The 16,011-nt window shown below is 39.8% G+C and overlaps 2 protein-coding genes across 12 annotated transcripts in view; one reads left to right on the top strand and one right to left on the bottom strand.

The window, feature by feature from the left end:
* TM6SF1 (transmembrane 6 superfamily member 1) overlaps positions 1-16,011 on the bottom strand; it is a 48,651-nt gene that overhangs the window by 2,557 nt on the left and 30,083 nt on the right. The window lies entirely within an intron of this gene.
* Positions 1-16,011, top strand: part of HDGFL3 (HDGF like 3) — a 105,747-nt gene that overhangs the window by 67,432 nt on the left and 22,304 nt on the right. The window contains exons 5-6 of one of the 2 annotated variants that reach the window (XM_033189179.1): positions 1,881-2,027; positions 14,338-15,803. In XM_033189179.1, the coding sequence (XP_033045070.1) occupies positions 1,881-2,027; positions 14,338-14,343 (153 nt within the window). In that variant the 3' untranslated portion in view covers positions 14,344-15,803. Of the gene's footprint in view, positions 1-1,880; positions 2,028-14,337; positions 15,804-16,011 lie in introns of those variants that run through there. The other variant, XM_033189178.1, reaches the window with a different exon arrangement.

Here is a 16,011-nt window from a genome sequence, read left to right as displayed (position 1 = left end):
ACTTTGGGAGGCCGAGGCGTCCAGATCACGAGGTCAGGAGATGGAGACCATCCTGGCTAACATGGTGAAACCCCGTCTCTACTAAAAATACAAAAAACAGCCAGGCATGGTGGCGGGTGCCTGTAGTCCCAGCTACTCAGGAGGCTGAGGCAGGAGAATGTCGTGAACCTGGGAAGCAGAGCTTGCAGTAAGCCGAGATAGCGCCACTGCACTCCAGCCTGGGCAACAGAGTGAGACTCCTTCTCAAAAAAAAGAACTGCCTGTGGAGGACTATTATTTGAAAACTACTATATAAAGCAGTTGCTACATTTTAACAATTATACTATAAGGAGAAAGAGTTTCACTTTTACTGTTGTCATTCTTGATCTTCACTTGAAATACTCCACATTTGTATTATTAAATCCCTGTTTCCCTTCATGTAAAAAGTAAAAATCACATTTTAAACTGACATTTTGGGCTTGGCTGGTAGTTTCAGTTAAGTAAAATAGAAACAGTTTAATTATATATTCTGCCACACAGCTAGATGATGTTTTCTCTTTTTTTTTTTTGTTTTTTGTTTTTTTGAAATAGTCTCACTGTGTCACCCAGGCTTGAGTGCAGTGATGCAATCTCCACTCACTGCAGCCTGCACCTCCCAGGTTCAAGTGATTCTCCTGCCTCAGCCTCCCAAGAAGCTGGGATTACAGGCTGCCCACCACCACACCCAGCTAATTTTGTATTTTTAGTAGAGACGGGGTTTCACCAATGTTGGCCAGGATGGTCTGAAACTCCTTACCTCAGATGATCTGCTCACCTCGGCCTCCCAAAGTGCTGAGATGAAAGGCGTGAGCCACCGTGCCTGACTCCAGTTAATTTTTGTAGTTTTAATAGAGGCAGGGTTTTGCCATGTTGGCCAGGCTGATCTCGAATTCCTGACCTTAGGTGATCCACCCACCTCGGCCTCCCGAAGTGCTGGATTTACAGGCATGAGCCACCATGTTTTCTCTTTGAAAATTGCATTTAAAAAAATTGATTATCTGAAGAAGCTTCAGTTTGCTCATTCGTTTCTGGAAGACCAAAAGTAACTTGGCAAAATCAGTTTTGCCTTACCTCTTACTTACAATGTGCCTGAAGATTCTTAAAATGTCTCAAAGAGGAAGTGTAGAAAAACACTATATTTTACTTTCTTAAGGTGCATAATTGGGGCCAGCTTTCTATAATTTTAATGCTATGCTGCCAAGCAACTCTTGAGGCAAACTAATTGTATTTTCATCTTCCTCTAGAGTTCATCTTGTTTTCGAATGCAAAATGACGAGGAGAAAGGACTGGTTCACCATTATAGCCTTGAGTTCTTAAATAACTCTCCATAATTGAAAAGAATAGTTTATATCATTTTTTTTTGTCAAGATGATTCTGGGTATCCCACTAGCCAAACAACTTCAAGAGGTGTTCAGCATGAGTATCTGTATATTCTCTTGGATAGTTCACCTTACTTCTTTCAGTTTCCACTACTATAAAATGATGGGGAGGATAAGATGACTTTTAGGGTACCTTCCAGTTCTGTAGCCTTCTTAAGGTGGTGTCCTTCCAGCTGTATTTATTCATTGACAGTATTCTGGGTACATTAATCTTCATTTTCTGCTTTTAATGTCACATTGCTGGAAATAACTAAGAAGTCATCTAGCCCACTTCTGCTTCCTTTCCAGCTAGTCAAACTGAGGCACAATGAGGTGAAATGATTTGTCCAGTGTCACCTAGCTGAGCCTCGGCATACTGCATGTTGTGTCAGTATATATCCTCTATCAACCACTAAGACTAGATGCAAGTCAGCTATTTCTGCATCTCTTGTACATTTGGATTTCTGTGTTTGACTATAATATTTAACTTATCTGAACATTTAGAAATCCTCTAAACAGTCCCGGAAATCTCCAGGAGATGAAGATGACAAAGACTGCAAAGAGGAGGAAAACAAAAGCAGCTCTGAGGGTGGAGATGCGGGCAATGACACAAGAAACACAACTTCAGACTTGCAGAAAACGAGTGAAGGGGTAAGGTTTCTCTTACTTTCTATTAGAAGACATTTTGCTTCAGATTCAGCATCCAGATGTCAACATTAGTAAACATTGTGTTAATAAATGGAGAAGTGTTCTCAGCCTATTATATGCATCCACTCGGCTCTTTAGTATAATCAATTTAATTCTTAGAGTCTGAGAACAAAAGAGCCAAGTAAGAATTACACCTGCCTGTCAATTTGGAACTCTATGAACAGGTCTATTATTCTTTATACTAATTTTAGCAACTTTAGAGTCTTTTTAAAGTACAATGTGAAATACTGAAATTATGAAATGCCACCTCAAAATTCAACAGTTGTATTTCTTTTATCACAAAATCAATGGCATGTTCAAAATAGAGTATTACGTACTGCTGCTTCTTTCCCAGAAGCAATGTGTAATTCAGTGTACCCATGAGGACTTTAAAAATGCAAACAATGTTTGAATATTGATATTTAAAATACCCCTAGGGACAAATTTGTCTACATTGACTCTTCATAACTTTCGTTAACCTTTGTTAATTTCAAAGCACAGGTAAGTCCACCTTTGGAAAAAACTGTTAGTGAAGGCAAATTTTGCCCCCATTGCATTTTATCCTCTGTGAAGACTGGTTAGACAATGTTAAATCATTTAAAAATAATGACCTAAGAAATTCATCTGGTTTCAGCTGAGTTCTTGCCTATTCGTATCAGTCCTGTTTACCTCTCAACTCTTTTCTTCCTTCATCCCAGTTATCTATAATTACTCCCAAAGTATTATGATTCTGATTGTCCTCTTATTCCTCTCACCCAGGTCAGCCCTACTCTGTCCTCTGCTTATCTTCATCCTCTTGACTTTTCTCTAATAAGTAGTCCTCTATCACTGCTTTTGCCAGCAGCCTTCCCAGGGACATATACCTGCTAACAGTCACTGAGAACTTGAACACCTGGCTCACTTGATTTTCTCTTTATTCCACCTGCTACTCCTGTATGTCAGGTAGCTTCAATATGCAAATAGCAACAATTCCAACAATTTCTCTTGCCTTTACCACCAAACTTATTTCTAGATGCACTTCTCATGACAAAGGAAGAGTTGTCCTACCCCCTTAATACAAGGAGTGTGGTCAGTGAACCAGTAGCATCAACATTATGTGGGAGCTTGTAGAAATGCAGAATCTCAGACCTGCCCCAGACTCCAGATTCTGAATCAGAATCTGCATTTTAATTCAACCCCAAGTAATTCATATGCACATGAAAGTCTGAGAAGCACTAATTTACATCTGTCTATTGTCATGGTTCAGAATATTATCTCCTCCTGTTTTCTCCAAAGCACACCCAGTCATTTGTCCCCTTCTTCTGTACTACATCTTCTTTTCCACTGGCTCCTTCCCCTCTGCTTAAGGCCTAAGGTCTCCCTTAATCTTGACAATACCTCCCTTCAATCTTATATTCTACCCTTTTCATGTTTCCCTTCATCTCTAAACTTCGTAAAAAGAATGGTCTTTTCTCCCAGTCTCCATTTCCTTTCCTCCTCCTCATGACTTAACCCATTGCACTCTTATTTCTTCTTTGACCACTTCATTGAAATTGCTCTTGTAAAGGTTCCTAGTGATCCTCTTCTTGCCCAATCCAGTGTCTCGTTTAGTCTTCATTTTCACCTCTGCAAAATTTAATTCCATTAGACATTTCTCCTCCTGACTTTTCTTCCAGGTTACCAATCTCCTCTGCTTCCTCTCCCTGTTCCTTCTTAGTCTCTTTCTAGAGCTCCTTTCTTCAGTCTGACTTGGCACACTTCTACTCCACAACTTCTTGTGTTCATCTTATCCATTCACATGATTTCAACTTTACTGATGACGTTTTCATTCTATATATCCTATGCATTGTAGATTCATTGTTCTAACCACTAATAAAACCATTTCTTTTTGAAAGCACCTTAGAACATAATAGCTGCTACTAGCTAGCACCAGTAACCTGCGTGGCACATATTGTGCGTGCTCTGCATGCATTATCTCATTTAATCCTCACACAAACTTCAGGAGGTAGGTGCAGGTATTGCTTTTGCTTTTTAGTTGGAGAAACTGAGGCTGAAAGAATTGGCCTAGGATCACACAGCTAGTAAGAGCTTAAGTGGGAAGCAAGAGCCTATTTTTAATGATATATTTGTTATATACTAAATAATATATATAAATATAAGGTTATAAAGCTATAAAGTGACCCTACTGCTGAACCTAAAAACTAGAACATCACAATTAACTTGTATCTATTTACGTATTCTTTCCAGTCCCTCTTCCTACCCAGAGATGAGCACTAATGTTGTATTATTTCCTTTTCTTTTTAAAATGTTAGCCCATATGTAACATATAGGTGTATACTCAACAGTGTATTGTTTAATTTTGCTTATTTTTAGCTTTTTAAAAAGTTACGACATTCACTCAGCACTGTTTTCCTAAGATTCCTTCATGTGGTTATGTGTAGCAGTAGTCTATTTATTTTGACTACTGTATTCAGTTTTGTGGGTATACCACAACTTATTTATCCAGTCTCTTGGGTTGTTTCCAGCTTTTTGCAATTTTTTTTCTTTTTTCGAAATGGAGTCTTGCTCTGTTGCCCAGGCTGGAGTGCAGTGGCGCTATCTCGGCTTACTGCAAACTCTGCCTCCCAGGTTCACGCCATTCTCCTGCCTCAGCCTCCTGAGTAGCTGGGACTACAGGTGCCCACCACCACGCCCGGCTAATATTTTTGTATTTTTAGTAGAGACGGGGTTTCACCGTGTTAGCCAGGATGGTCTCCATCTCCTGACCTCGTGATCTGGACGCCTCGGCCTCCCAAAGTGCTGGGATTACAGGCGTGAGCCACCGTGCCCGGCCCCCAGCAGTTCTTGTAATAATGAACAACTCCCTAAAATTTATAATGCTCATAAAGGATCTTTATGAGTAACCTTATAAATTAGTTGTAAGTATTACAATTTGGCTTTTTGCAATTATTATGAACTGTGTGACTCAGCATTCTCATGCCTGTCTCCTAGTATACATGTACATGAGTTTATTTAGCATATGTAACTAGAATTGAAAATACTGACTTGTGAGTTTATGGATTTTAACTTTACAAGATAATGCCAAATTATTTTCCTTAGCAGTTAGACATTCTCACCAGAGGTATAGAAGAGTTCCCTGTGATTAACTTGGCATAGTCAGGCTTTTTAATCCTTGCCAATATAGTGAGTATAAAATGGTCATTATAGTGTTAAGTTATAATTCCCTGATTAATGATAAGGTTGAGCTGCCTTTCATGTTTATTGACCCTATGTTTTCTCTTCTGTACAGTGCTTGTTTTTGGTTTTGCCCATTTTCCTATTGGATTTCATTTCTTACTGATTTGTAGGACTTCTCTATATATTCTGGCTTCTAACTAACATGGATCGTCACATTTCTTGCAGATATCCTCTCCAAGTTTATGGCTTGTCTATTCAATTTCTTTATGATTTTTTAGTGAACTGACTTTTTAAATTTTATTGTATTGTAGTCAACTTTATCAAACTTTCCTTTTTATGGCTAGCATTTTTCTGTCTTGTTTAAGCATAACGACTTGAACCAGCACCATTTATTGCATAGTCCTTCCTTTTCTCTCTGATCTGCAGTGCATCTGTCATAAATTCATAGGTCTCTCTCTAGGTTCTCTATTCTGTTCCATTGGTCAATACCACACTCTCTTAATTATAGTAGCTTTATAATGAGTCCTGATATCATGTAGGGCTCATTGCCTACTTTTAGTTTTCAAATATTTGATAGTCATGATCTGGGTTAGAAGTTCAAGGAAGGTCTTTTTTTCTTGATGGGAGAATTTACATATGCTAGTAAGAGTGATCCAAGTCAGAAATGATCACAAAATGATAATGTAAGAAAGAATTGCTGAAGCAGTGTCCTTTAGAAAGCAAGAAGGTAGGGCCAGGTGCGGTGGCTCACACCTGTAATCCCAGCGCTTTAGGAGACTGAGGCGGGTGGATCATGAGTTCAAGAGATCGAGACCATCCTGGCCAACATGGTGAAAATACACCATACTAAAAATACAAAAATTGGCTGGGTGTGGTGGTGCGCTCCTGTAGTCCCAACTACTCGGGAGGCTGAGGCACTAGAGTCGCTTGAACCCGGGAAGTAGAGGTTGCAGTGAGCCGAGGTTATGTCACTGCACTCCAGCCTGGCGACAGAGCGAGACTCTGTCTCAAAAAAAAAGAAAGAAAGAAAGAAGGTATAAGATCTGGTGCACATCTGGAGGGGTTACCTTGGTTCATCCATTAAATTGGAAGGAAAGGCAGAGTATTTGGGCACAGACACAGGTAAGTAGATACTTGGGGTGAAAGCTTATAGAAATTCTTACCTGATTGCTTCTATTTTCTTACGGAACAAGGTTAGCATTTGAGGCTGAGAATAGGAAAAAATGTTGGAAGATTCAAGAGGAGGAAAAGGTACAAAATAGTCATTTAGAAGAATAAGAGAATGAATGAACTTGGGAAATGAAGTTGAATTGCCAGGCAATACTTGAGGCTTGCTTGAGGCCATTGGTCTTGAATTTGAAGAGAGAGCAGTCACAATGGCTGTGTTTTTCTCCAGGCATATTCAATTATGCAGTCACAGAGAGGACAGATAATTGAATTTAACTAGAATTAAGGTTTTCCCAGAGAGTAGGGTAAAGAGGATTAGAAGCCAGGTAATCAAGGATGTATACAAGGATTATAACAATGGACCATGGAATCCAACATGTGTTAAGAGGAAAGATGTAAATGAGGAAGGGATAGAGTCAACAAATTTTAAGTATGACCTGGAAATATAAATGGTGATAGAAGAGTGAGGTATTTGAATAGTATCGTGGAAAGGTTGCAGTAGTTGCCGATGACAGTGCAGGTGCTACTAGTATTTCCAGTGGAACACTTAATTCTTCGTTGTACGAGCACTATCTACATCACAAGACATTTAGTATCCGTGACCCCCGTGCATTAAATGCCAGTAGAACCCCAGATTTCTTAATAATAACCTAAAATGCCTACGTAATTTTACTTTCAAAACAGTGGCTTACGACAGTATTTCCAGTTACTCCCAGTGGTTGTGAATCACTTGTCTTCAGAAAGAACCGTGGACTCTGGGAGGCTGAGGTGGGCAGACCACCTGAGGTCAGGAGTTTGAGACCAGCCTGGCCAATATGGTGAAACCCTGTCTCTACTAAAAATGCAAAAATTAGCTGGGCATGGTGGTACACACCTGTAGTCCCAGGTACTTGGGAGGCTGAGACATGAGAATCGCTTGAATCTAGGAGGCAGAGGTTGCAGCGAGCCAAGATCGAGCCACTGCACTCCAACCTGGGCCACAGAGTGAGACTCCATCTCAAAAAAGAAAGAAGAAGAAAGGGGGAGAGAGAGGGAAAAAAAGAGAAAGAACAAACCATGGGAGCGAGTGACTGAGGTAGGGTCTTAGAAGACAGGATCTTTGGCAGAGAGGACACCAAGGAACTGAGATACTTAGATAATTAGAAATTGTAAGTCCCAATTTACCAATACTGCACGATTCTCAGATTTTCCCCTCCACTGACTGCCAGGCAATCGTCAGCACCAGACAAGGCTGCCCACCACTAGTATCTTTCACTGCAGCCCTCCTGGGCTCAAGCAATTCTCCCGCCTCAGCCCTAGTTGGGACTACAGGTGGATGCCATAGCTGTGTGGTAGTCTTATGATTTGGGGACCTGAATCCAGCTCCAGGGGTGTGGAGAACCTGAATGGTGTGAGCCAGTTCTAATTCTCTTGTATCAGTAGTTGGTTTAGGGATCGGTAGCCTTCTGATATAGTCTCCAATGATTCCTGCCTCCAGTATCTCTACATCACATTCTTGTGTAATCGTTGCCCCTTGAGTGGCATGAGGGATGATAGCTACAATGTTTACCCTATTTACCATGTGGCCATGCCTTTATTCTTCTGACCCTGAACCAGTTCTTTCTACAATATAGTGTCTGCCCCCTTATATCTCGTCAGTGCCCCACAAGATCTAACTGAGATGTTAGAAAGATAATCTATGTGGATGTTGCAATCACAGGAATTATGAAGAATGACAGAGGACCAGAAGTGAAATCTTTAAAGAGTAAGGAGAATAATCCAGGGAGACTATAGATGATTGCAGTAAGGAGGGGAGTAGCTTACACTGAGATTCAAAACTGGGAGGCTTTTATTTTCAGGAAATGTGGGGCACAACGGAGAGAACGAATAGCTTATAAATAGTAAGGAGGAGCAAGAAGGACACCTTCTCCACCTCCAGGGCAAGTAGTAGTACAAGAGCTGTGGGAGAGAACAAAGCTACCATTTGAGAGGGTTAAAGGGAAAGAGGCAGCACTGCCCTTAGAAGAAAACAGGTGTTAGTTAAAACAAGTTGTTGAGTGGACTATCTTGGAAATCCAAATTGGGAATATAGGAGTTTTGCTAATGGCTAACTGTGGTTTTCAGGGGGCCCAGTAGAAGAGATTAAAGAATGGGGTGGGGAGGTTCTGTTAAGAAATAAGGCCATAAAAGGATCTGTGCAAAGCTGACTGAGGATATATGTCCAGGAAGTGATGGGTGCTCTGGAGCCCATCTTGTAGTATCCAAAGTAAGCAAGGATAAAGGGCATAATAATAAAAAGCCTGATGGTCTCAAAGCATATGATGGGTTTGATGTTACGCGTATTGTTAAGTGAAGGAAAGAAGAGATTTTTATGAGGTTCCCTTTTTGCTCCCAGAGGCTCTCTGAGTACTTCTTCCCTCCTGCCACTAGCAGCAGGAGGCAGAAAGGAGCAGGCACCCTTACCTAGAATACTTGGAGTTCCTTTGATTCATATGGATAGAAGGTGGAAGTTACTCATCTGTGGCCAGGAGGACACCATGCACTGATTGGCTTACACCTGCTGTATTAGTTATCTATTGCCATGTAGCTGAAACCTAGTGACTTAAAGCAGCATTTATTATCTCATCTTTTCAAAACTCATCAAGAGTCCATGCAGGTGCAACTTGCAAAATCCTCTGTCTCTGGGTCTCTTGCAAAAGAAAATGAGATACCAAAATGCAGTCCAGGTGTCAGCCAGCAGGGACTCAAATCATCTTAAGGCTCAACTGGGGATGGATCCTCTTCTACGATCACTCAAATTGTTCCCGGCAGGATTCAGCTCCTCACAGTTGTCGGACTGGAGGCCTCAGTTCCTCATGAGTTGTTTCCCAGGGGCCTCCTTTGATGCCTTGCCCCACGGATCTCACCATGAGGCAGCTCATAACATGGCAGCTGGCTTCATCAGAGTAATCAGTAAAGTGTCAGCAAGAGAGAGTGCTGGCAAACAGAAGTCAGTCTTTTGTAACCTAATCTCAGAAGTGATATTCCATTACTTTTGCTTCATTCTGTTTATTACAAGCAAGTCACTAGGTCCAGCCCACACTCAAGGGGCAACGATTACACAAGAATGTGATGTAGAGATACTGGAGGCAGGAATCATTGGAGACTATATCAGAAGGCTACCGATCCCTAAACCAACTACTGATACAAGAGGATTAGAACTGGCTCACACCATTCAGGTTCTCCACACCCCTGGAGCTGGATTCAGGTCCCCAAATCATAAGACTACCACACAGCTATGGCATCCACCTGTAGTCCCAACTAGGGCTGAGGCGGGAGAATTGCTTGAGCCCAGGAGGGCTGCAGTGAAAGATACTAGTGGTGGGCAGCCTTGTCTGGTGCTGACGATTGCCTGGCAGTCAGTGGAGGGGAAAATCTGAGAATCGTGCAGTATCGGTAAATTGGGACTTACAATTTCTAATTATTCCAATATATTTACTAGAGATTATTTGGAGAACAGACCCTCAAATGACAATAAAGTCTTAAATCATTTAAAAAAAAAAAAAAGCTCCACACAATTAGAGGGAGGGACAGAGGATAGAATAAACATTGGGATGATAGCTACAATGTTTACCCTATTTACCATGTGGCCATGCCTTTATTCTTCTGACCCTGAACCAGTTCTTTCTACAATATAGTGTCTGCCCCCTTATATCTCCCCAGTGCCCCACAAGATTAAGTCTGAGTTCCTTATTCCATCGTATAATGCCTTTCACAACTGACCCCAGTTTGTCTTTGCAGTCTTACCTCTTACCGTTTATTCTCATTTATTCTTGGTCTCAGGACCTCTTTAATACCATTAAAAGTTTGTTTGTTTGTTTGTTTGAGATGGAGTCTCGCTCTGTCGCCCAGGCTGGAGTGCAGTGGCTGGATCTCAGCTCATTGCAAGCTCCACCTCCCGGGTTTACGCCATTCTCCTGCCTCAGCCTCCCGAGTAACTGGGACTACAGGCGCCCGCCACCTCGCCCGGCTAACTTTTTTGTATTTTTTAGTAGAGACGGGGTTTCACCATGTTAGCCAGGATGGTCTCGATCTCCTGACCTCGTGATCCACCCGTCTCGGCCTGCCAAAGTGCTGGGATTACAGGGTTGAGCCACCCCACCCAGCCGACTTTTTAGTAATAGCCATTGAGTTGTGTGAGATGGTGTGTCACTGCAGTTTTGACTTGCATTTCTCTAATGATCAGCGATACTGAGCTTTTCTTCATATGCCTGTTTGTCTAGCACTTTGAATAGCTTTCCCCCATTTAGAAAATATAGATTCTCTGAATTACTTGGGTCTTCCAAATATTAACCCATTTCAGTATGAAATATTTTTAATCACATTTTTAATATCACTACCTATCTCATCAGAAAAGTCTTTAAGTATTGGGGCCAAGTTTGGTGGCTCACACCTGTAACCCCAGCACTTTGGTAAACTGAGGCAGGAGGATAGCTTGAGGCCAGGAGTTCAAGGCTGCAGTGAGCTGTGATCACACTGCTACACTCCAGCATGGGCACCAGAGCAAGGCCCTGTCTCAAAAAAAAAAAAGTCTTTAAATATTGGAAAACTTTCGGTCATGGAGGATTTGAAATTCTAGTTTTCACTAAACACTCAAATTTTATCGTTGGCAAAAAATAGTTTTTCTGGAAGTAATAAGTTACTTATTATAACATGCCAAGTTGCTGAGTCTGCATAGCCATATTGAATATCATCATTCCTTCATATCAAAATGTTACTCCTTGAAAAGATCCTTATGGCTTCTATTGCTTCATAGCTTCTGCTTATAGTGTTCTGGGTATCCATCAGCTTTGCTGCCACCCTACAGCCTCTCAGTGTGCCTCACATTTAGATACTTCCAGAGAGAATCTGATTGGATTCTCCAGCCATTATCTAATGTAGGGATGCATGGCAACCATTGCATAAGGAACCACTTGTGGCTACTTACTCAGAGCAGAGTTCAGATCTAGGAGACAGTCAGAGTACCATGTCCAGAATGTACACCATGATGATTAGCAAGATGTAGTTTTCAATACATGGATGCAAAGTGATTATGGTATGAGAATTTTTTAATCTCAGATTTTGTAATTTGCTTTTTACAAAGTACCCATTTGACAGCACTTGTTTAAAGACCAAAAAAAAACATGTCCTTAAAACTGTAGTCACATTCTTGGTGCTCCCTTCACTTTGTGTGGGTATTAATACTACTCTGAGACTGCCATGGGACCACCTGTTCCAAAAATATTCTTTGATGTGGATTGAGTAGTTTTTACTGTGAGTGTTCTACCAAGATAAACATAGAATTTATTGCCTTTTACAGTAATAGTAAGATAACATTGTTAAAGAAGGTTTCGGCCAGGCATGGCAGCTCATGCCTGTAATCCCAGCACTTTGAGAGGTTGAGCAAGGCGGATCACAAGGTCAGGAGTTCGAGATCAGCCTGACCAACATGGTGAAACCCCATCTCTACTAAAAATACAAAATTAGCCGGGCGTGGTGGCACACACCTGTAATCCCAGCTATTCGGGAGGCTGAGGCAGGAGAATCACTTGAAACGGGGAGGGCTCACTTGCAGTGAGCTGACATCGTGCCATTGTACTCCAGCCTAGGTGACAGAGCAAGACTCTGTCTCAAAAAAAAAAAAGTCTTTAAATATTGGAAAACTTTCGGTCATGGAGGATTTGAAATTCTAGTTTTCACTAAACACTCAAATTTTATCGTTGGCAAAAAATAGTTTTTCTGGAAGTAATAAGTTACTTATTATAACATGCCAAGTTGCTGAGTCTGCATAGCCATATTGAATATCATCATTCCTTCATATCAAAATGTTACTCCTTGAAAAGATCCTTATGGCTTCTATTGCTTCATAGCTTCTGCTTATAGTGTTCTGGGTATCCATCAGCTTTGCTGCCACCCTACAGCCTCTCAGTGTGCCTCACATTTAGATACTTCCAGAGAGAATCTGATTGGATTCTCCAGCCATTATCTAATGTAGGGATGCATGGCAACCATTGCATAAGGAACCACTTGTGGCTACTTACTCAGAGCAGAGTTCAGATCTAGGAGACAGTCAGAGTACCATGTCCAGAATGTACACCATGATGAATTAGCAAGATGTAGTTTTCAATACATGGATGCAAAGTGATTATGGTATGAGAATTTTTTAATCTCAGATTTTGTAATTTGCTTTTTACAAAGTACCCATTTGACAGCACTTGTTTAAAGACCAAAAAAAAACATGTCCTTAAAACTGTAGTCACATTCTTGGTGCTCCCTTCACTTTGTGTGGGTATTAATACTACTCTGAGACTGCCATGGGACCACCTGTTCCAAAAATATTCTTTGATGTGGATTGAGTAGTTTTTACTGTGAGTGTTCTACCAAGATAAACATAGAATTTATTGCCTTTTACAGTAATAGTAAGATAACATTGTTAAAGAAGGTTTCGGCCAGGCATGGCAGCTCATGCCTGTAATCCCAGCACTTTGAGAGGTTGAGCAAGGCGGATCACAAGGTCAGGAGTTCGAGATCAGCCTGACCAACATGGTGAAACCCCATCTCTACTAAAAATACAAAATTAGCCGGGCGTGGTGGCACACACCTGTAATCCCAGCTATTCGGGAGGCTGAGGCAGGAGAATCACTTGAAACGGGGAGGGCTCACTTGCAGTGAGCTGACATCGTGCCATTGTACTCCAGCCTAGGTGACAGAGCAAGACTCTGTCTCAAAAAAAAAGAGACTTCTTTGGTTGACTAACAATTTTTCATTGTTCTAATGGGTGACTTCCTCCTTCACAAGGGAGGAAGATCCTCCAAAGTTTCTGTGAGTATAATATTATAACTGGTGTTTTTGTTAACAAATAATTAGGAGTCACCAGGCACTCCATTGTTTAAGTTCACAAATTTTAAACATTTTTTTTTTAAGATTTACTTCCTCATTTTGATAGGGACAGAAGGCTAAAAAGTGTATTTCTGCCATCTTAGGGGGATGGAAGGTTTGGCAACTCTCTCTCCTTTGAAGGTCCTGGAATCATTTATTATAATATATACCATTTAGTATACATGTTGGCTGGCTGAATGAGAACATACCCATGAGCATGCACATGTGCTTACAAACATGTTCATTCATTTAGTAAAATTAAGAATGGAAGCAGGCTGTTTTTAGAAAAAAATATTTGAGGGCTGAGTTCCCTCTTTCATTCATCCATCCCATGAGGGTATTACTAGGGGGTTTAATATATTTGGGTTAATGATGAGGGGAAAAAAATAGCATCCTTTTGGGGAAATAGAACCAGACACAATTTAAAGTGGGACCCAAACCGAAACATAATTCTTTTATGAAATGATTGTTTTATTTTCTGTTTGTCACATGGATGCCATCTAAATTTTAAAAGAAATCTAGGCTTCCTCTTATCCTTTATGTTTTTTTTTTAAAGCAAGAAGTCAGAGACTTTGTACATCTTGATTAACTCTTATGTTTGAGCCATGTGTCACAAGTAATTAAATTATAAATATTCTAAAGAGTAATTCGTGCACACTCTAACACTCTAAGGGCTTTTTAAATTTTACACAGCTTATCTTTCTTTCTGAAGAAAGTCCTCACAAAGATAGATTATATCAGTTTCTCCATTGATGATGTATTCCAGCAATAAACATAGTCCTAGAATTGTAGAATGTGCACTGCTGCACTCTGTCCTGACAGACAGTAGACAAGGTTTATAATTTTTTTCTATGGGGCACTAAAAATACCCTAGTATTTCCTTTAACTTTTTGCACTGACAGGTCTAAAGCAAAGCCACAGAAGCTGCTTTTGCTCAGTAAGTATTGTTAATGCTGCAGTGCATATTAAAATTTCAGAAAACCCAATTATATACTGTCTAGGTGTGGATAGCTCTCATTGTTAGTATCCTAAATCATCTAAAGGCTTGTTTTCTTTCTTTTTTTTTTTTTTACAGACCTAACTACCATAATGAATGCTGCATATTAAGAAAAACCACAAGAAGGTTATATGTTTGGTTGTCTAATATTCTTGGATTTGATATGAACCAACACATAGTCCTTGTTGTCATTGACAGAACCCCAGTTTGTATGTACATTATTCATATTCCTCTGTTGTGTTTTGGGGGAAAAGACATTTCAGCCTTTTTTAAAAGTTATTGATTTAATTTCATGTTATTTGGTTGCATGAGGTTGCCCTTAACCACTAAGGATTATCAAGATTTTTGCGCAGACTTATACATGTCTAGGATCCTTTTATCAAGGCAGTTATGATCATCATTTTCCTGCCTTGACCCCACCATCACCAAACACTCAGTTAAATATAAATTAACATTTTTTAGATGACCACTCAACATAATGCTTAAGAATGGAATTTCCTCTCTTTGACAGACCCAGGAATTAATTCCTAAATACATAATGTTGGTATATTGAAGACGAAATTAAAATTGTCCTTCAGTTTTGAGGCCATGTGTAAAGTTTAACCATATTGTAAAATATCTATTCCGTATTAGAAATAGCTAGTTGACAGCTTATACTTCTCAAAATTCATATTGTTATGTACACAAACTAAGTTTCTATATGTGAAGTTAGTGAGTCTTTTTGTGTTACTCCAAAATAAAGGCAATGATTTATTTTTTCCCAGTGCCAATACAATTTTGAGCTAAGCACTCAAGGTGGATACTTCACATTTTAAAGCTGGAATCAGCAACAGCCCTATGGGAAACCAGACAAAACATTGACTTTTAAATGTAGACTTTTAAAATAAACTGTTTTCTTTTGGAACTACAATTAGAATAGTTAATATTCATCCATAAACCATTATTATGTGTACATTATTGTTGCTATTGTGAAAATAGAGAATTTTATTTATTTTTATGCCAGCTTATATTGTGAGAACACATTTAGTCAGTTTGGGTTTTATCAATCCTGTTAATGCTTGTCCTTGGAACATCTTTTGCATATTCAAGGTTTGTAGTTGAAAAGTTTACTGTAAAAAAATCAAAAACAAAAAAATGTATTGTTTTTACAGAATAAATTTATTGGAATGTGTACTGGGAGTAAGATTTGAGGTTGTAAGCAAACTAAGTTAGTGTAATTTGGCTTCATATATGTAATGTGAGGTATTAATGTAATTCATATATTAAAGCAAAAATTGTTCACAGCAAGCTGACAATAGAATCAAGTGCAGGTGAGGGTTTTTTCTTTCTTTTTTTTTTTAAACACTCGCTGGGTTTTAGATTATTTGAAAACACTGTAGGGGATGAAGGGGAGATGACTACATGATTTGCTTACACATGCATATTTACCAGCCCTGTGGACCCTAGATTTTGTAACCTGATATTATCCATGCATTGATGTGTATCCCATTTTCTTTTGGTTTTCTTTGTGAGAGCTAATAAAAACATGAGAAAATGTGAGCAGACCTAAAAGCCTAGGGCCATTAATGATGATGATGATGATGGCAGCTAAGGGTATGAAAGCACCAGTCCATTTATCATTCCAGGGCACAGTGAGGAGGTGGCTGTTTGTATTTTTGGTGTGTTTCTTTCATTTAGTAAATACTGATTTTCTCTAATATATTCAACATACAATCCCAAACATGGAAAGTTCATAAAAAGATAGTAGGGATG

The sequence above is a fragment of the Trachypithecus francoisi genome, unplaced genomic scaffold (assembly GCF_009764315.1).
Source record: "Trachypithecus francoisi isolate TF-2019V2 unplaced genomic scaffold, Tfra_2.0 Lachesis_group3, whole genome shotgun sequence".
In the NCBI taxonomy this organism is placed as follows: Eukaryota; Metazoa; Chordata; class Mammalia; order Primates; family Cercopithecidae; genus Trachypithecus; species Trachypithecus francoisi.
The sequence above is the reverse complement of the archived record's forward strand: the minus strand, read 5'-3'. Positions and strand labels throughout refer to the sequence as shown.